General features: G+C 37.5%; 1 protein-coding gene across 5 annotated transcripts; it reads right to left on the bottom strand.

Moving 5' to 3' along the window:
- Positions 1–6,560: 6,560 nt before the first annotated feature.
- BNS (bonsai) lies at positions 6,561–22,257 on the bottom strand. Of its 5 annotated transcripts, none has more exons than XM_088953324.1 (5): positions 22,038–22,257; positions 21,613–21,713; positions 21,391–21,471; positions 21,192–21,245; positions 6,561–7,009 (listed from the first exon to the last, which is right to left on the bottom strand). In XM_088953324.1, exons 3-5 carry the CDS (start codon positions 21,464–21,466, stop codon positions 6,948–6,950), a joined length of 192 nt encoding a protein of 63 aa, XP_088809450.1. In that variant the 5' UTR covers positions 21,467–21,471; positions 21,613–21,713; positions 22,038–22,257; the 3' UTR covers positions 6,561–6,947. The 5 variants fall into 5 exon arrangements, with proteins under 5 accessions (XP_088809450.1, XP_088809451.1, XP_088809454.1 ...); XM_088953328.1 differs by lacking the exon at positions 6,561–7,009 and adding an exon at positions 7,085–7,328 and having other exon boundaries at positions 22,038–22,178; XM_088953326.1 differs by lacking the exon at positions 6,561–7,009 and adding an exon at positions 13,415–13,828 and having other exon boundaries at positions 22,038–22,178.
- Positions 22,258–22,534: the final 277 nt, after the last annotated feature.

The following is a 22,534-nucleotide window of genomic DNA, read 5'->3' as shown; positions in this document are numbered from 1 at the left end:
TTATAAGACTAAAACAAGATGGCAAATATTTAGGAAAAAGAAAAGAGAGAGAGAGAGAGAGAGAGATTCACAAGATGTAAGTCTTCTCTTCTAAAGTTTGACTCCAAGCGCTTTATCATCAGAATTACCGATAATGGTAGCTTTACAGCTTTACACATTAGTTTGGTTAAGTTTGCTACATATAAATCAACTAGCACTCTTCAAATGTTTATAATAATGGTGATAATAATTCTTACAAAGTGTTGCATAAAGGTACAATCGAGTACCAAGAAATAGCTCTTTTAGACAAAACACTTCGGGAAGGTAACTATGTTTTTCTTCTCTCCTTCTATCTAGACATCTGTTTCAATAATATCTCTCTTTCACAGCTAGGGATAATCATATAAATTTTTTGAGTTCTTCAAGAATGCTGATATCTCTATTTTTCTCACAATTAGGGCTGATTTATTTTTTGAGTTCTTCAATAATGTTGATATCTCTGTTTTTCTCACAGCTAGGGATAATTATATAATTTATTTTTTGAGTTCTTCAAGAATGTTGATATCTCTATTTTTCTCACAGCTAGGGCTAATGATATATTTTATTTTTTGAGTGTTCAAGAATGCAAAATACTTTCACTTATTTCTCTAAAATCATTCACAACTTTTCAAGCATTTCGATAAAACTATTGGGAGAAATAGTGAATAAGTTGATTAGGAGGGGGGATTGTTTAGTTCTCATAGTTTAGATAGTCTAGCATGATGGTGGTGCATAGATTTAAGATGGTGAAAAGAATATTTTGATGGGAGCACTATTGACATTAGGATACATTAAAAGTGATGATAGGATAACCAATTAACCATCAATGTTTCCAATGTTATCTATCAAAAAAATGTTGCAATGTTGATTGGGAGAAGAAGTAAATAGTGGTTATTGAAAAACCACAAAGGGATTGGAGGAGAATTGCAGATGGTGTGATAAAAGGATTAAGGTTGAAATTCACCATGATATTAGCCCTTTTTGAGAAGTGGCTAATATTAAATCCTTTTGGGTTTGGTAACTTTCATTCAATTGCTTTCTATATGCAAGGCTTAATTGGTGGTTTCTTCATAAAAGTCTTGCACAAACTAATGAGGAGATAGATTTGGGTAATTGCAAGGCTTAATTGGATGTTTCTTCGTGAAAATCTTGCACTCACTAACAAAGAGAGAGATTTGGCTACCACCAAGGCTTAATTGGATGTTGCACTCACTAACAAGGAGAGAGATTTAACTACCGCTTGTGATCGTATTTTTAAGAGAAACTAGGTCAATGCCTTAGGTTTGTTTTCACAGTTTTTCATTAATGATATAGGGAGGAATTGGGCATTATTTGCAAAATGCTCTACTTGGAGGGATAAGCATACAGTATATTGGAGGTCCCATGAAGAAGGTTTTACCAAGTTAAACCTTGATAGATGCAACTTAGTCAATCTGGAGCCATTTGATATTGGTTTGTGTTTATAAATGCAGGTTTGATTCTTGCTTTACCCTCAGCCCCCCTTGGAGTGGGGGAAGTTGTTAATATCGAAGTCTATACATTCTAAATAGGGACAAAATTTCTATAGATATAGGTTTTAATGTAATACTAATTGTTGCAGACAAAACCAATAGGAGTGAGGAGAAATGTAAAGTCTTCACAAGCTTTTCATATGAGGGAGGTCAGAGGTGCATATTCTCTATAAACAAGCTTCGCATAAAAAACCAATTTCTAGTAGGGATCTTGCTACACAAGTTGTTGGGGTGCTTATGCTTAAGGCAGGCCTTAGAGAATGGGGGTATAAATGTGAGAAGATTTATTTGGAAATCAGAGATTAGACCACCATAGAAAATTTATTCCGGAACTTGTACAGAGATTGGGGGTATACCCCAAGAAGAAGAGAAAATATATTCTCTTGTGTCCGCCTTTGGTTGATTTATTCTCTGGTTTTCATCTTTTTTCCGCCTCTTGGGGTATCCCCCCAATATGTGGTTTCCAGAAATAATGACTTAGATCTTGATTTATTCTGAAACGAGTATAGAGAGAGGCAACTCAGATCTTGAGTTGGAAGAAATCACATTTAACAGAAGAAATCACATTTATTAATCTTGAGAGAGATTCATTCGGTGGTTTAGAGGAAGAAAAAGATAAACAGTATTTTTGCTCTTATTTAATATATATTTTTTAAAATTAATCTGTTTTAGAAATTACAGATATAATCCCTTGAAATTTTCTTTCTTTTTGTTTTATAAATTTTTAAGTTGCGACAAAAAACTCTGTTTTAGTTCTCCATGGAAACCCTCGGTTATGTCATGTCCCTTTAACGCTCTTCATTTCTTCACTGGATGATTTCATTATTCAACAAAAAGATCTGTGAAAGTGAATTCAAAACAAATCTGATTTGATTTGAGGTAGAGTCAGGGAAACTTCTCTCTCTCTATTCCTCTATCCATTCTTTCATTCGCCATCCAAATCGATTGCGTAAAACCATGACTGTTAAATTTTCAAATATGCGTTCAATGTTATTTGAGACTATTTACTATTAACCTCTTTTATAAGTTCTTGCTTAGCTGGCCGCTCACTTAAGGGCAGACTTGTAATTAGCCTAATTAAAGAAAATTAATAAAAATTAGTGAGGGGAGAGAGGAGATTATCGAACTCTCTTCTTCTAAAACACTTACTAAACACCTCTTAAATATGCCCAAGGTTAATTTCAAGTTTAAATGGGAGTAGGGAGTCACCGCCTAATTTTTGCAAAGAAAAAAAGAAAACTTTAGAAAATGCCAAATTTTATCAAAGGAAGGCTACAAACTACTATGATTCCAATTCATGGTCGTACCAAATAGGTCCAAATTAATGTTCCAGCAATCTTATGCATGGTAACTTAGTTTTGAGCTCAAAGGGAGTCTCCACATTCCTCTCTCCACCTCTTATTCTTGGAAGAAGATTTAGCCCAAAGACTTTGCCTCTATGTTCAAAATAGGACTTTTGTATAAAACATTTATATTAAAATTAAAAGATGGATGGCTATACACCATACATTTACTAATCAAAAATAGTTAAGGGAAAATCTATGAGACTCGAAAGACATGATTCCAGAAACTTTTAATAATCAAAACCCCTCTAGAATTCTAATGAAACCCCATCTGATTGGTTACTATATGATACTGGTTGGTTGGTTATAAGTTTTATTTTGGTATCATGTCTTTTTGGCTTCGTAGTCAAATTCAAAGACATGGTATCAAAAGAATTTTGACCAATCAAACCCACCCATGAATTTTGATAAATAACACCCGATTTGCTATCACGTTTATGATTCTAATTTATTGATCAGTTGTTTTTCAGATATCATATCTTTTCTATATCATAGTCAAACCCTCTTTTTTATTCTCTTCTTGAAGGCTTAAACCGTAAAGACAAAGCAAAACAGTGACTGTGTTAGCACATCCGGTGGCCATTCATTACATATATTAGCTACTTTTTGCTATCTAAGATTTTTTGAAATTAAATCTGGTTTAGATTAAACATGTCTCCTACTCCTAGATATCAAAAATTTCTTCTTATTTTCTATTAAATAAATGTGGTCTTTTTCATGAACATATATTTTACGTAGCTAATCCCATATAGTTGGGATAAAGCTGGATGATGATGATGATATAGTTGTGCCCTATAAATTAAATTAAGTACTTTCTTCTTTTCTTTTTTTTTTTTCGGGGGGGGGGGGGGCCTAAAATGCAATGCCTATTTTGAGGGCCTCCAGGTAGCAGCTTGTAGCTTTATGATGTGGGCCCACTTGAACAGCCCATAAGCTATGTTTTGTGAAAACCTTATAAAGCCCAAAATAGTTGTGTTCCTACCAAAACATAGGGTTTTCCACTAAAGCTTCTTTTAATAGTTTATCCAAAGCAACTCAATCAAAGCTTCAGCCCTCCCAAATGGGCCCATAGCTAACCCATATTTTTTCCACTAAACATTGCTTATAGGATGCTCGGATGAGACCCACTTTAAAAAGCCAAAAGACGTTGCATGAAAGGCTCCCAAACCAGCACCTAAGGTACTACAAGTTGTGAGATTCCTTCACTCAAGATACAACCCCTCGGGATGGTATAAAACATTTAAAAACCGACATGGAAAATGGAACCTCTTTGGCCACTAATTCCGAGGACAAAAGATCCAATTGTCCAGTCCAAACCCCGGCCAGGCAGTTTCTGGGTCCAAAATCAAACCCAAAACCATGACCAATTCCTAGGTCAAGCGGTCAAACTATCCAGTCCAGTCCAGTTTTCAAAACCATGGTATAAAATCTTCATCCACCAAAAAGTGGGAGTGTTTTGACATGGTATAATATTTTGACATGGCAACCCACATTACTGCTATTTCACGGGTGGGACCAATTCTCTCAAAGAGGGGGTGTTTTACACTTTCCAAAAGGATTTTATATGGGAGATCATGAAGTTGTACCCAAAGTTCAATTTGATTTAAGTGCCATTCATATTGGGGTCTTCCTAGTACCCATGGTTTGAGAATGATCCATTGTCTATTAAGTATCCAAGGGCCATTGTCACGAATCCTAACGAAGTCATCTTCATAATGAAATCTTAACATAAATGACCTCGTTGAAAATGAGCTATTAAAAGACGGTCAAGATTAAGATTCAAGAGAAAGTAAAGGCCTTCCTCTAGTTCAGAAGGGATTGACAAGAAAGACTGAGGCCAAGATGAAAGCTCAATGTTAACTATAGTTGAAAAGAAACTAAACTAGAAGAAAAAACGCAGAGTTAAAAGCCAACTAGAACAACAAACGAACTAAGATAAGAACATAGCCGTAACTAGAAATAAGAAAATAAGTGTAGTAAAGTAATCAAAAGCAACTATGCAAGGAATGGTAGATTATCCTAATAACACTTACACGACTTATACTACATGTGGAGAAATTTGTCTCAATTACTAGGGTTAGACTCAAAGAATAGTTACGAGTGTTTGTGAAATGCAAATACTAAACCATATCATTTCCAATGTGCTCCCTGACTTTTAGATTAGTCGAGCAATTGGGTTGTTGTTTTCTAGTCCCTTGAGATAATAGTTCTTTGTTAGGAAAATCTCAGTTAATTCCTATTTCAGTTTCCAAATGAATCAAACAGCAATGATTGGAATCCAACTCGAATTTCCACCTGAGAAAAAAGAAAAGCCTTGGGAATAGACAACTCCAACTCTAATTCCAAGGGATTTCAATTGTGTTTCCCATTCAAATCAACTGACATCATAAAAGTGGTAACCAATCATGTGGGTTTTCATCAAAATTCATGCAGGTATAATTTTTTACAAAAATGAAACTCTTTTGAAAATAATTGTTTTGTATTCATTTAATTGGGATTAGATGTGTTAATTCTTTGATAGAAAACAATTTAAAGGAAAAAAAGAATATTCTTTTAATTGAAGTTGGTCTATCACAGCAGTCCTTATAACCTTGTCTCATAATCTATACTAGCTGTCATGTCTAGAGGGAAAATATATGATGTGAAAAAGATATGGTATGAAAAGAGTTTTGACCAATCAAAATCCACCCATGAATTTTGATCAATAACACTTTATTAGTTACCACATTTATGATTGCAGTTTATTGGTCAGTTGTTTTTCGGATATCATATCATATCATAATCATTGAGTTTTTCTACCATATCCATGCACATCTTAATTTTTCCACTATACCATGGAATTTCTCTTAAAATAGCCTTTTGGATACTTTTTGCGCTTAACCTTGGATGAAACAATCTCTCCAAGAAAACACACATCTGACTGATTAAATCCGCTTTTAGGATTTAGAACAAAAGGCCATTTCTAAAAGCTGATGCCCTGGTCTGGTTAAAATCTTGAAACCTGAAGCTTTCTAAAACTACGAGATCCTTGAATCAGACTTCAGACGAATCCCAATTTTTGCATATTGCATGTATCGATAATTTGAACCATGATCAAACCATTTCATCTGGATTTTGTTACGATCCATTTGTCCCATGCTGGTAGTATGGGATGCTAATGTGAGGTATCCCACATCGGTAGAATGGGATGGCTGTTGTGGGGTATATATGTGCATGGGTTCCCTCCCTCTAATAGCTAGTTTTTTAGGCTGGCTTGGAATAAGTCCACCTAGTCCCGACCGAACACTGCAATACCGATGTCACCACCTGCGCCACACGATTGCAACTGGGAGGCATAATGTAGGCTCTAATACCATTTGATACATGACTTAGGAGAACTCACCCCTAAAAGCTAGCTGTTAGAGGGAGGGAACCCAAGCACATATATACCCCACAGCAGCATCCAATTCTACCGATGTGGGATACTTCACACTAGCATCCCATACTACCAACATGGGACAAATGGATCGTAATAGATTTTCTGTATGTGGCTGCAAAAATCAGATCGTGCATTGTTAGTTGTAACCCTTCACCTCCCAAGAGTCTATCCAACAGTCTGCTTCAAGTCTTAACCACAACGCATTGATCACGTCTTGGCAATCTCTCTCTACCATTTCAGACCATTCTCTGCAAGTGCAGACTGAACAAGTTTCTTGAGTCAGAAGCCAAACAAGACTCTAATGGCCCAACATACCATTATCAAACAGCCTCTACATCATAACTTCCTGACTGGATAATTGTAACGATTTATAATGTTACAGTCCAGTCTTTAAATAAACAACTGTCTTTCATTCTAATTGCTAATCCTCTTGCTAAACTAAAATGAAATAAAGCGCAAACGAAAAGCTCATGCAACGTACATTCAAAACTGTCTATCACCTACTGCTGATTAAGAGCGCCTCATTTATCGCAATGTGAAAAATATAACGTAGCTTTACTCTATACTGATTGTGGGAATCAGTGATGATTAAACCTGAGCGCAACAGTCAATTTCAGTTACCTATTTTTTCAAATCACCTTTACATACACCAAACACTCATTGATTTCCCAAGGCAAGATCACGCCAAGTATCTCCATTAGCTGGTTGAGTCTCTTGATCTGATCAATAAAGCAAAAATAGTAGCAAGCCACAATATGTAATTAATTACTACATAAACAAAAAAAATACAAAAATAAGATAAGAAAGATTTGTACATGGCATCTTCTTATTCACATATTCACAATCATTGGATACATAATATCAAAGACTTATTTGGGTCTGTCTAATTATATTCTTATTCCCCATCCTAATAGTCACTTCACAAAGCAGGGAAAATTTTCTAATCAATTTGTCATAATAAGCAGCACACTATATTGCTTTGATGAAAAAGATTTCAGGCATGATGGAGACCTCAACAGAAACACGTGTATAAAGCCTCTAAGACCCAAAAAGAAGAACTAAGGATTAGAGATCAGCTATGCCAGACAAAGAAAGGTCAGTTATACAATAATAACACGATAGGACTACGAGTGTCATTACCTATGTAACATCAAATATATATTGACCATGGTTCAACTCCTTGCCTTTAACATAGTGTTTTAAAAGCAAGAGGCACAAGAAAAGTGCGAAGGCCTTTTAGCATCAGCGGAATAAGTCATGTGCAGAGGCACATGCCCAAACAAAGGAGGGAGAATTTAAAAAAAAAAGCATAAATTAAATAGAAAACATAAATATATAAAAATATGAAAACCTGAATATTAAAAGAAATTAAATGTTTTGAAAAGCTTGTGGGCTCAAACCAACATACAAAACATATTCAGAGTGAGATTGAAAGCAAATAATTGTGGATCAAACAAAATGATCCAAGCACTGAACAATTCAAGCATGTGTAACTCCCAACATGTAGCTTTGTTATTAACACCAATCACAACATTAGGAGAAGGGTTAGAACCTTCAAAGATAAAGCCGTTTCAGGCTTTCCAAATATTCCAGATACACGAGGTAATAGGAAATCATCTTAGGATTCGTTTGGTTCGCATTCGGAATCGGAATCGGAATGATCCAGTGCCATAGTCTGTTTGGTTTAAACAGGAATGGGAATGGGAATTAGAATCAGTAGGAATGGGATCTCATTCCCAAGGGAGGGGCAAGGAATGGCCATTCCCTCAAATGGGGGAATGCCATTTCAGCAGGAATGGGAATGGGATTCCAATTCCGCCCAAGCAAACAGTTGGAATCGGAATAGCCCATTCCGATTTCGATTCCAGACCCATATTCCCACGAACCAAATGGGGCCTTAGTCCTTTTACACCAAGTCATCCAGCTACAAAACCAAGAAGCAAAAGAAGGAAATATGTTGCAATTGTCCATGCAACAGATGTCAGATGTCTTGCATTCCTAATCCTAAAAGGTTGAAGCCTTTACAGTGATCTCTTCCAAGGTCCCTTTAAGGCAAGTCCAAACAAGCCCATGCAGGGGGTTGGTATATGATTCTGGTTGCCATTCATTCCATTTTAGGTTTAGGGATTATAGATTGTATTATTGTTGTTGTTTCTTTAGTAGAAATTTTGTTATCTGAGTTGAGCTGTAAGAGGCAGACATCAAAACCACACCCTTTCATGTTCAAGCATATGTGGTTAGAAGAGGAAGGCTTTCTTCAAATTATTGGAGTTGGTTATGTTCCATGGACTCTTGAAGAGTCTGCTAGCTATGTCTTGGATAGGAAAGGGGCTGAAGGAGAAGATTAAAGAGTGGAATAGGGAGCCCTACAAAGGTGTTGAAACTGAGAGTGTACGAATACAATCAGACGGTTGGATAGAAAGGAAGAGGGAGGAAACTTAACCATGGATGAAAGAAGAGAGAGGGAGGCCACAAAGTAGAGATACGACAGATTAGCCTATCAGGATGAGACCAAATGGAGGAAGAGATCAAGACTAGAATACAGCTTATTTCCACAAAATAGCCAATGTTAGAAGAGAAAATACCATAGTGAAGTTGGAAGCAAATGGCCAACTGCTCCAGAATGAAAACATAATTCAAGAGGCTATATTGGGCTATTATGAAGACCTATACAAGGAGAGATGGCAGCACAGACCAAAGCCGGATGGCTTGTAGTTTGACAGAATGAAAGATGATCAGGTAGAGGATCTTGAGAGGGAATTCACTGAGGAGATCTATGAGGACATATTGGAAATGGAGGGGGATAAGACTCAGGCCCTGGTCAATTTACTATGAAGTTTTGCTAAACTTTCTGGACAAAACTAAAGTAAGATGTGGTGAATGAGGAGTTCCATGGGAGAGCATGGCTGGCCAAACATCCTAATTCTACCTTTCCATATCTTATCCCAAAGTTGGGGTGCTGTGATGCACCTCAAACACACAATTGAGAACCTCTAGTCCATGTAAAAAACTAGAATGCTATAGAAGTTAGAAGCCTACAAAAATGACATAAAAAGTCCCAATGTTAATCCTACTAGGATGAGAAAGCAAAGTTTTAGCTCAAGACATTAGAGGTCATTGCCACATAATGCACATAGAAGTGAACACACAATTCCCAAGCTCAAATCCCAAGTTTGTATGGGTGTGTGAAACCCCTAGAAGCCTTTTGGGAAACTTATTTGGTCCAAATGTCCATCCAAGATCACTTTCTTCATGTGGACATCATTTCTTAACATAGTGCACAATGCACTGTCTTCAATCTGCGGAGAATATTTACCAGGAATTTGTGCTCTCTTTGAAATAATTCAAATAAGGTATCACATCCTCCTCTTCATTGTGATTTCTTCCCAGAAACATGGCAGCATTTCTTGAAACTGTATGGCCAGGTATAGGTTATTCCTCAGGACAAACATCTCTGATTTGAGCATGGCCTTGAAGAGGAAAAGTCTTCTTGAACTTGGTCTTATGTGATAATTGCTGTTGTCTATAGAAGGAAAGGAACAAGAAGGCTAAAAGTTGATTGGTGGAACAGATCATTGGAAAAGTTGTGAGGCACATCTATGAATGAATACCATGCTTAAAGGAATTTATGAGGATTAAATCCACACATTTTGAAAGAGATCAGGAGATGTTGTATACTAATTCGTTTATTGCTTATCTCCTCATCTGTCTTTTTTGTACCATCAGTCTCAATTTTTTACCACTGTTTCCAACCCGCCATTGGCCTGGTCAATCAAACCAGTGACCTGGACAGAATCCCAGTTTGGGTCATCATCTAACCCACACTATTTACAAAAATTGTTGACTTGGTCAATGACCCATTGACACAGACAGTTGAGCCTCACCTGCCTGACCCATTCAACAGGTTACCAGTTTTTTGGTTTTTTTCTGAAATTTTTATAATAATGACATCATGGATTGACCTGTTGACCAAGACAATTGACTGCTGACCCATTGCCCTAGAGAAAAAATCTGCTCAACCTCCAAACTGTTTTAAAACACTGCTTTTGACCATACTAAACAGGTATACAGTCTTATCTGCACACAGTTTTGATATGGTAATGCAATCATTTGTTAGTCCTCAAATAAAAATTGCAAGTTGGCTTTTGCTTGAATCCACCATTCAAAGTTTCCATTTAATCTTTTTTCTTCAAAAAGGCTTATCCATTAGTCATTGTCAACACCACAAAAGGCAAATGGTTTTTGGTAGATGGCATAGCTATAAGTTGATAAAACTCAGATTAGATGTTCGTATATGTTCAGATCAGAAGAAAGAGAAGGAAAAGAGAGAGGAGGAGAAAGAGAAGAAAAATGAGAAAAGTCATAGCCGAACTAGAGATAAAAATCTCAAAACCTCTAGTTGGCCTTTCTTTTATTTATACTCTTCTAAGATATACAAGGATTACCATTGTGCCCTCACTTAAGTGAGAGCCACATCAGCAGAGCAATACATATATAACTAAATATAAAAGGACTGTACTACCCATGTACAGCCGACTCTAACACTCCCCCTCAAGCTGGTGAGTATATGTCATATAGTCCCAGCTTGTTACATATGTAATCCACTCTACCCCGATTCAACCCTTTGGTAAACAGATCTGCCCATTGATTTCCTGTGCTCACATATGTTGTACTTATCACTCCACTAAGCACCTTCTCACGTACAAAGTGGCAATCCACTTCTATGTGCTTCGTCCTTTCGTGAAACACTGGATTAGAGGAGATATGAACTGCAGCTTGGTTATCACAGTATAGCTTCATAGGAGTGTCAATCGAGTATCCCATCTCCTCTAGTAGACGCTTCAACCACACCAGTTCGCATGTTGTGTGAGCCATAGCCCTATATTCAGCCTCTGCACTGCTTCTTGCTACCACTGTCTGCTTCTTACTCTTCCATGTCACTAAGTTCCCACCAAGAAAAGTGCAATACCCTGTAGTGGACCTTTTGTCAGATATGGACCCGGCCCAATCAGCATCCGTGTATCCCTCTATCTCAAGACTTCCTCCACTCTTATACAACAAACCACAACCTGGAGCACCCTCCAAATACCTCACAATCCTTAGGACTGCCTCCCAGTGTGGGATCTCAGATTCTGCATAAATTGACTCACTACACTAACCGCAAACGAGATATCAAGTCGAGTGATGGTTAGGTAATTAAGCTTACCCATCAGCTTTCTGTACCTTCCCGGATCCTCAAACTCCTCACCTGTATCACTACCCAATCTAGCATTTAGTTCTATAGGTGTTTCAGCTGGTCTGGCACCCAACAACCCCGTTTCCTCTAGCAAATCAAGAACATATTTCCTTTGTACCTTCCCAGATCCTCAAACTCCTCACCTGTATCACTATCCAATCTAGCATTCAGTTCTATAGGTGTTCCAGCTGGTCTGGCACCCAACAACCCTGTTTCCTCTAGCAAATCAAGAACATATTTCCTCTAGTACAGATTAATACCATTCTTGGACCTTGCAACCTCTATCCCTAAGAAGTATCTTAATTTGCCAAGATCCTTTGTTTGGAAGTGATCATGCAAGTAAGTCTTCAACCTATCAATTCCTGGTCTGTCACTGCCTGTGATAACAATGTCATCTACATATACCACCAAAAGAATCTTCCCAGCATTTGATTCATAGCTGAATACAGAATGATCAACCTGACACTGTTTCTTTCCCAGCATTTGATTCATAGCTGAATACAGAATGGTCAACCTAACACTGTTTCATTCCAAACTTCTTCACCACTTCACTAAATCTCCCAAGCCATGCATAGGCAGATTGTTTAAGTCCATAAATACCCTTCTTAAGTCTACAAACCTTCTCACCCCCCCTGAGCAACAAACCCTGGTGGTTGCTCCAGTACACCTCCTCAAGAATATCACCATGTACAAAGGCATTATTGATGTCAAGTTGAAACAAGGGCCAATCAAACATAGCAGCAAGAGAAATTAGAACACTAACTGACCCAATTTTGGCAATCGGAGAGAAGGTGTCTGTGTAATCAATACCATACTACTGTGAATAACCTTTGGCAACTAATCGAGCTTTCAACCGTTCAACACTTCCATCAAGTATTTAACCGTGTACACCCACTTACAACCGACCACATGCTTACTAGGAGGAAGAGTAGTAAGGTCCCACATATGAGTACGAGTTAGGGCCAAGAGTTCTTCTTCCATTGCTTGGCGCCACCCTAGAGAACTAAGGGCTTCCTAGACATCCTTGGGAATGGAGACAGAGGATAACATAGAAACAAACTGTTGATGGGAAGCTGAAATGTGAGATATAGAAACAAAATTGGAAATGGGATGGAGAGTGCAATTGCGTTTACCTTTCCACAAAGCAATAGGAAGACCAAGGTTAGAACTTGGAGTTGGGGTTGGGTGGGATCAACTACCGGATCTGTTGACGGTGACGAAGCTAGGGGAGGAGCCGATGCTTGACGATGTGTATACACTTGCCGAATAGGTGGTCCTCTCTCAGGTAGCTACACTGGAGGCTGGGTCACGATCGGAACAAGAGGAACGGGATCCTCAACAGGAACTAGAAGAGGGGGTGATGGCAACAGAGGAGAAAAAGTATCTGACCTGGAGAAGAAAGGAACAGACTCAAAAAATGTAACATCAGAACAAACAAAAGAACGCCGAGAACGAGGGTTATAACACTTATACCCTTTTTGAGTCCTAGAATAGCCAAGAAAGACACACTTAGTGGATCTAGTATCTAACTTGTCCATTCTAGACCCAAGATTATGAACGAAACACACGCATCCAAAAACTCTGGGAGTAAGGGGAAAATGAGACAACGTGGGAAACATAACAGGGAAAGGGAACTGACCTTCAAGGATAGACATGGGCATGCGGTTACAAGATGTGAGTACAACATCACTCCAAAAGGATTTGGGGACATTCATCTGATGTAAGAGGGACCCCATTTTGTTGAGGGGTGTAGGTACATGAGGTTTGATGGATAATGCCATGTTCCAAATATTCTTGAAAGTGTGGAAAAATACTCTCGGCCATTATCAGAATGAAGAATTTTAATATTTACACCAAATTGATTGCGAATTTCAACATAAAATTTCTGGAAGATAAAAAACAATTCACTCTTTTCTTTCATAAGGTAAAGCCATGTCATCCTTGAATAATCATCAACAAAAATTACAAAGTACTTGTAACCATTATAAGACACTACTCTGCTTGAACTCCAGATGTTCGAATGGACTAAAGAAAAATGACTCGATGTACGACTATCAACTCTAAGACTAAAGGAGACACGATGATGCTTCCCAAATTGACACGACTCACAATTTAAATTAGAAAGACGACGCAACGACGGAACAAGTAACTGAAGAGCTCTAAGAGACGGATAACCAAGTCTGCAGTGCCACTGATGAGGGGAGAGAGATGACTGAAGAGTTGTTGCCGAACCACCTCCATCAAGATAATACAATCCACCAGCTTCATGCCCTCCACCAATCTTCATCCCCGTCTTGAGATACTGAAACACACAAGAGGAAGGGTAAAAAGTTATTGAGCAATTAAGAGACTAAGTCAATTTACTAACAGATATCAGGTTAAAGGGAAACTTGGGAACATATAAAACAGAAGAGAGGGATAACGAGTCAGTGTCAACATTACCAACACCACATATGGCTGATGTAGAGACATTGGCAAGATTAACAGATTGGGAAGTGGAGGACAGAGAAATGGATGAAAACACACCTGGAGTTCTAGTCATATGATTGGAAGCTCTAGAATCTATAATCCAACGGGAAAATGTGGATGCCAAACAAGTCGTACATGTGTGTGCAAGGGTAACTGTGTTCTGTTGGGATGTACCCTGAATGAACCGCTCATACTCATCCCGTGAAACACTCACCATCTCCTTTCTGGAAGTATCTGTAGATGTAGTGGGGATCCGGTTAGTGACTTGAGATCCTTGTCTTGATCTACCACCATTTACAGCTACATTATTCGCCCAAGTTGAAGGTGAGCCATGGAGATCGTAGCAAAAGTTGATAGTATGTCCCTCCATACCACAATGAATACACCTTCTCTGATTATCACCACGTCCCCTACCACGGGCTCCCCCTGAGTCTCGTCCTCCAACATGACCACCACCACGATTATACATTCCACCACCACCACCACCATACATGGGTCCACCACCACTACCACGACCATCCTAACCTCCTCTACCACCACGACCTCCCCCTCTCGTAACTGCAAATGCAGACCTATCTGACATAGTGGAAGTCTCTATGGGTCCAACTGAAGTCCTCCAAAGACGAGCAAACACTTCCTCAAGAGAGGGAAGAGCAGATCCACCTAATATATGTGCCCTTACGGGTTCATACTCATATTTCATCCCTACTAAAAATCTGGTCACATCCAACTGATCTCTTTGTTGTTGCTGAATTTTGAGATCAGGTGTAAGAGGATGATAAACATTCAACTCATTTCGTAAATTTCTCATATTGGCATAATAGTCCTCAAGACTTTGATTCCCTTGTTGCAGATTGAAGTACTCTTGGTATAGTTGGTAAGCCCTAGTAGTGTTATCTTGTCCAAAATATAGTTTCCTTGCATGATCCCAGACTTCCTTGGTTGTATCTAAAAACATAAAGTTCACACTAATTTTGGACTCCATGCTGTTCCATAGCCAAGTCATAATTTGAGCATCCTCCTACTCCCATTCATCATATCCTGGAGAATCAATTGAGGGTTTATCTTCCCTCACATGTTTCACTTTCTTTTTGGCTTTCAGGAAAACTTCAACAGACTTAGCCCAAGGGACATAATTCTCACCATTCAGTTTTATAGAGGTCATCTACACATTCAAATGATTAGAAGGCAACATCACACTTGATTTGTATTCACTGGTGTCTCCCGTGACTGCACAAAAAAAAAACAATGGGAGGTTGTACCACTAGGGTTCCTAGTACCAGGTTTCAGCAGCAACACTCACAACTATTCACCATTGTTTCAGCAATAATATTCACAATTGTTCACCACTTTTAGCAACAGCACTGCTGTTTCCGTTTATTGTCAGCACTAGAAACCCTCACAACACACCTCACGAAAAATATTTTCAGTTCTGCAACATTCAAAAGAAACTTGCTACATACCACAACTTAGTTCGAAGATCATGTACATGTCAAGTAGAGGGTACCAACTCTGCATTGTCACCATCACAAAACTAGCCCTCTTCGAATTGCAAGTAGAGGGTTTTCTACCAGCCACACAAAACCACAACGACTGCACTCATTGGAGGCATGGAAACCCCCAAAAGGAGAAAACGACCAGTCCTTTTCTTCCTTTCTGGAAAACTCTCTAAAACTCAGATTAGATGTTCGTATATGTTCAGATCAGAAGAAAGAGAAGGAAAAGAGAGAGAGGAGGAGAAAGAGAAGAAAAAGAAGGAGAAAAGTCATAGCCGAACTAGAGAGAAAAATCTCAAAACCTCTAGTCGGCCCTTCTTTTATTTATACTCTTCTAAGATATACAAGGATTACCATTGTGCCCTCACTTAAGTGAGGGCCACATCAGCAGAGTGATACATATATAACTAAGCATAAAAGGACTGTACTACCCTTGTACAGCCGACTCTAATATAAGTCAATAATCTTTTAACCAAAGCACCCAAGAACTAGGAAATCCAGCAGGAAAAAAGAAAGAGAATAAAAGAAAAGAATGAAAACTGAATATTCGTGTTTAAAAATACGTAGCATAAAAAGATGACATTTAGCAAATTACTTTGAATCTATCTATCTATCTATCTATCTATCTATCTATCTATCTACATGTGTGTCTATGTGTCTGTGGTGTGGTGTGTTTGTGTGTATTCATTTCCTTTTTACTATCATGTGATGTATTTGACTTCTCTCCACTTGATCCATTCACCAAGTAAAGTATCATTCAAAATGCTAAAACAAACATAGGCTATATATCCTATAGTAAGAAGAACTGAATAATTATAACTATTGATAAATATCAATAAAGCAGGGGACTCATCAGAGATGGACAATCAAAAGTAAAAAGTGGATATACATGTGCCAAACCATAGAAATGACAATATCAGTGAAGTCAATGTTGGATGCCTTGTTGAAAGTTGTAATAATATTAGTATAGAGCACACAATTGCATGTTTAAGGATGGTAAATTTTGAGAAGATGTCAAACTTAAAGGTAAATTTTGAGAAAGGTTGCATAGTTGGTGTAAATATGGGGGAGAGGGAAGTGGCAGAGTGTGCGGATATCTGGAGTTGTGCAGTTTCTAGTTAGCCTCTGAAATATTCAAGTCTTCCTTTAGGTGATACACCTGGGAAAGAGAGCTTTTCAAACCTGGTGGTGGAGAGATTTGAAAAGAAGATAAAAAAGAGATGTGGAGGTACAGCAATGAAAAGAAGAGATTCAAGTGGTTAACTAGAAACAATGAAATTGAAGTAAATTGGGTCAAGAGGTGTGCTAACTCCGTTGCTGATGGGTTAGCAAAACAAGGGGTAAACAGGGATACATTGTTTTGGGCACAACTATAATGTTTTAGCTTGTTTTGTTTCTTGTTGGTGGAGATAAGAAAGGTTATCTCCCCCTTGTATCTTTATCTGTTTCTTAACGAAATCGTTGTTATTGATTAAAAAAGGGTGGTCATCATCATCATATAAGCCTTGTCTCAACTATATGGGGTCAGCAACATGAATCCTTTTCCACCATTCTGTCCTCTTCAGCACCATATCCATTATTAAACTGTGGGCCCTTAAATCATTTATCACTACTTCAACCGATGTCCTTTTTGGCCTGCCCCTAGTTCTTCCAACCCCTTTAACTTGTAACAGATCACTTTTACTGATGCTATAGATGGTCTTCCCTATACATATTACATGCCTAAACCATCTTAATCCATCTTCCCTCATTTTATCATCTAATGGAATTACTCATGGGTTTATTCAAATAAGTTCATTTATAACCATTTCCTTTCTAGTTTCCCCACTCATCCGTCACAATATTTGCATTTATGCCACACTCATTTTTTGAACATGTTATTTCTTGATTGCCCAACACTATACTCCATACAATATTGATGGCCTTGTAACTATTTTACAAAATTGTCTTTTTAGCTCAAATGGTATTCTCCTTTTCACATAATACTCTAGATGCACCCCTCTATTTAGTCTATCCTGTTCTAATTCTATGGGCAACATCCCCCCCAATTTCTCCATTGTCAAGGATTATTGAACCAAGGTAACAGGAGAGGTCATATCAAGATATATCTTGGTCTCCAATCCTAAGTGTACCCTGATGCTGGGTCCAACAGAGGATTTGTATTGCGCTCCTAGGGGCAGGCCAAGATATTTGGTGGGGAGAGAGCCAACTCTGCAACCCAATGTGCATGCCAGTTCAGCTATTTGTGGGACATCACGAATTGGGATAAGCTAGCTTTTCTGCAAATTAATCTTCAAATCGGATACAGCTTTCAAGTGTCAAATGATCAAGTGCTATGGAAGCATATTTTTAGAAGAAAAATAAATGACTGGGAGGATGAAGAAATACTGGAGTCGTATTTCGTGATTCAACAAGTAGAGCCTAATGTAAGCCAAGAAGACAAGAAGATCTGGAAATTTGATCCTTATGAGGACTTCTCAATTAAATTTTTCTACAAGTTTCGATAAGGTCAGCCATCTTGTCTCTTTCCCTGTGCCAAGCATAGTTGTCAAGGTGTCGCCTAGGCGGCTAGGCACCCCGCCCAAACGCCTTGACTTTTAGCAACTAGGTGCCCTTCTAGGCGACTAGGAACCCACCTAAGCGACAAAAATGACAAGGTGGGTGCCTTTTATAATATCATTTAGATTGTTGTATCTTATTAATGTATGTGTTAATACATTTTATTATATGCAATATATATCAATTATACTTTGTTTTAATGTGTTTACCATTGAAATTTAAAAGATCAAAGGGTTTTGAGGAAAGAAAGAAAGAAAGAAAAAAAAAAAAAAAGAAAGAAAGAAAGAGGAAAGAAGGAATAGAATAATAAGGTTCTTTTTTTCTATTCTCCATAGTTGTCAAGGCGATGCCTAGGCGACAAGGCGCCCTTTGAGGCTCGCCTCGCCTAATCGCCAAACAGTTTTGCACTATGTATTATAAAATACTTTTTTATTCTTTAGCTTTTGACATTATAATTATAAAATAGGCACTACTAAACTAAAATATTCATTTTGTACTAATTTCTTTTTATTATTTTCTTCTTTGCTAGGGTTTAATCAATATAAACATTGCTAAATGCTGTATTGAACCCCCAAAGACTTTAAAACCTGAACCAATAAGTAAGGAAGAACTTAAAATCTTGTCTAACAAAAATAAGGGTTCAGCCCCTATACTTTTTGAATTTTCTTTTCCTTCTTTTTCTTCTCATGAATATGTTGATTTTTTATACTTTAACATGAACTCTATACTTTTCTTATGAAAATTATGAAAAATTCTTAAGGAAATATGGTTATGGTACCTAGGGAACTACCCTAGGATCTATGTTTTCTACATAAAAAAAATCCATCGCCTAGGCGACTAGGCGACAAGGCGCCCCCTTGTCGCCTAGCCTCACCTTGGCGCCTTGAAAACTATACTATTCTAATTAAATAAAACAGAAACTTCATCCTTGTTTTTTTTTTCTATTTTACTTTCCATCTTGAATCTTTATCATATAAAGTTAATAACCTTCTTTAGTTGCTAATTAATATGAATTTGTTCTATTAAATACTTATTATAGTAGTATTATAAAATTTTTATCACCTAGGCAACTAGGCGCCCCATGTCGCCCAGAATCGCCTAGATGCCTTGAAAACTATGGTGCCAAGTTATGGCTTCCCCATATTCCCTCAAAGGTGGCCTGCTTGGTTTGATCATCAGCTTTAGGTAAGTTTTGACAAGGGATGGTCTGGTTAGAAGAGGAAATACTTTAGATTCAGTGGTATGTGTGTTATGTTAGCAAAGAGAGGAAACTGATGTCCACTTAGTTTTACACTGCAAACTGCCAAATGCTCTATGGTCCAGATTTTTTAGATGCTTTGGGTGTAAAGGGGCGTTTCCCTACAAAACTACTAGATCTTCCTTGAGGCTAGATCATACTGGTCTAAATAGGAAGGAAAGAATCGTATGAGAAACCATACCTGCTATGATTACTTGGAGAGTTTGGAAGGAGAGAAACTTCAGAGGATGAGGTTGTGAATAGAATATTTGGCACAATTTACTCTTGGAAGTCAAATTCTCCAAGAATTTGAAGGTATCTCCTTCACCAGTTTTTTTATCATAGTAATCTTTTCTTGTAATGATCATACATGGATGTTCCTCAGGGTACAAAATTTTGTGTACAGGGAGCTTATCTCGTAACACTCTTGCTTATTTTATAGAAATATATATCCTCACCTTTAGAAAAAAGGCCCTATTGTAACTAGAGACTTTGATGTCTCTTATACATGTGTTTTAACATTGGTTGTTATCACATATCCTTGATTTCATATACCTATTTGGAACTCCTTTCTTTTCCAAAACCCACCTTATTATCTCTCTAGGAACTCTATCATTTGCCTTCTCTGAAAAGGTTTAAAATATTGGTATCAATGGAAATGTCAATCACCCAAATATAGGAAACATGTCGGAAATGTCAGAAATATCGTATGGAAATATTGTAAATTATAGACATGGTGGAAACATTGTAAAATATGCAAAAAGATAGAATGATATTTTATGAAATGATAAAAGAAGCATAGGCACACCTTTGTAAATTATTATCTTGTAGCAAATCATAAAATAGAACTAAGAAACTAAGGTTATAAGCAAAAGAATATGTTCTAAAGTTCTCCTGTAAACCTTAAGATTCAAAACTACATGATAGATGAATTAAATCAAAATTTAAACTACACGTGGAAATGGAAATATTTCGTGGAAACTTTCTCTTGTTCTCCACACAGTGTTGGTAGTGTTCATTGTGGAATATGTTGATTTAGTAAAATTTCGTATAGCTACCCATGAAAAAGGAAATATATCCTAGAAATATTAGGAAATTTAGGGACATTTTAAACCACTAATTAACACCATGGAAGATCTCTCTTCTTCTCTCTAAACATTTCTATCAATCATCTAAATGAAAATATAGATTCCATAGTTGATTTCTTCGATATGAAACCAATTTGCTTTTTTCATACACTTGTTTCATGATGTAACCCCTGCTCAATTAATCTCTCCCAAAGTTTCAGTGTCGCAATATAGTATTATATGCAGGTTAAGTTTGATAGTACAAGATCTTGTATCATTCAAAACAATATAACTTTTTACCATTTATCCATGTTAAAGCCTTTCTAAACCCTAAAGAAGTGTGGTAGAATGTTGCATGGATTTCAAGTCTGTTTTTATGAAAATTCTGCTGAACACAATTAAGCCTAATATTAGACACGGAATTTGTTACACAAATTCCTTTCCACCTTTCCACTCCATCCAGGGCTATGTCACCTGGAGATGAACTTCTCTTAATCTGAGCACAATAAAATTCTCATCAACATCTATCAAACATTCGATCCAACCCAACTCAAAGACCATGATGTAAGTATGTAACCAGGCATAGAACATAAATGATTCTATTTTTAGGGGCTGATACAATGGTCTAAGACTTGAAAACCAAGGCGAATAAAAAATAGGGAAACGATTATTTTTTCCTAGTAAAGGACCATAATTTATTCATATCAGAATGTCACTTTATTCATGTGGTCAAGTTTTATACTGTAAAAACCTTCTGTTAGTAAAACACTGTCATCATGTCATCCAATAGATAAAGTTATCACTTAGACATGGTTATATTGAAGTTCAGGAACATACTTGGGTCTTCAGTATCATCAGTTCGAGCCACCATTACGGGAGGTAGTAAAACATCTGCAAGGTAAAAGGGCTTCACTCCATTAAAAGGTCGTAAAAGAACAATAAAAAGGTGATAGAAAAGAAAAAGAAAGGGAAGATTAAAATTTTGAAAAGCAGCAAGTGGAATAACAATGGAAAAGTCACAAAGAAAAGATGATACCATCTTCAGGCAGGGTATCTCTCATCCATTCTTCATCCACTATATCTATCAGCACACCCAGGCTTAGCTCCGCCATATTTCCTATGAATTTACAGTCAATTTCTTTTAGATAAACAAAAAAGAAAAGAAAAGGGAAATCAAATATTGGCACAATTGACCATGAAACTCCACACACACAAAAAGAAACTATATTAGATGAAGAAAAAAATAAATAATGGGCACCTATGGTTCATCGAGTGCAATAAAAGATGAGGAAAGAGAACAAATCGTGGAAAGTAAACCGAATTTCCTGCAATCTCACGCCCAATGCTCTTCCCCGCTTTCTGATTTTCAGGATTCAAAATGCCCTTATCAATATCAGGTTTAGAACTGACGAAATACAAGTATGAAGTACAGACTCAGAAGATTAAATCCCACCAAGAAAAACGAAATCAACTGCTAGATTAGGGTTTTTGAATGCTACGGACAGGAGAAACAATGAGGTAAGGTTAGACTCTCTGCAACAACTGAGTCTCCTTGTGAGGTCTCAACAATCATTATAACTGGATTTAGATTAAAAGTAAAAGTCTGATGATAAAAAGAATGGGAAAACTTGTAGAGATGAATTTGAACTTCGAAGCATAGCTACTAACTTACTAAGTACTAACCTCGGATTCACGAATTGAATTCCAATAATCAATGTGGAAGTGAAGAGAGTGAAAGAGGATATATCGTCGTAGCAGTTGCAAGCTCTTTACTCGTTTCAGCCGAGCCGCCGTGCAGCTATTACACGCGAGATGTTCCGATTTGAGGCTGAAGTTATGTGAGGTTGATGTGAGGAGCGATCTATCGCGAGACCGGATTCAGTCCTCACACCTTCCTCATCACACTTACGGCCGTGCATTTAGATCATCTCCGTACTTATGTTTTTGATTCATTCGGACATGTTTCCGGATTTACCGCAAAGCAAAGTTAGGATTTACTCCTCACAAAACATACCTCACACCGATCTTACGGCACATCTCACATGAATCAAAACACAAGTACGTGTTGTTCTTGATGTGTGGCTGTGACGTGTTGTGAGGTTGGTGATCTCCTAACATGTCTCAATTGCACATGGGCAATGGTCTCTTGAGCTCGGTTTACTCCTTACATAATGCACCTC

The sequence above is a fragment of the Nelumbo lutea genome, chromosome 7, assembly GCF_056320005.1.
Source record: "Nelumbo lutea isolate HS-2025 chromosome 7, American lotus-T2T, whole genome shotgun sequence".
Classification (NCBI taxonomy): Eukaryota; Viridiplantae; Streptophyta; class Magnoliopsida; order Proteales; family Nelumbonaceae; genus Nelumbo; species Nelumbo lutea.
This window is presented reverse-complemented; position numbering and strand designations above follow the sequence as displayed.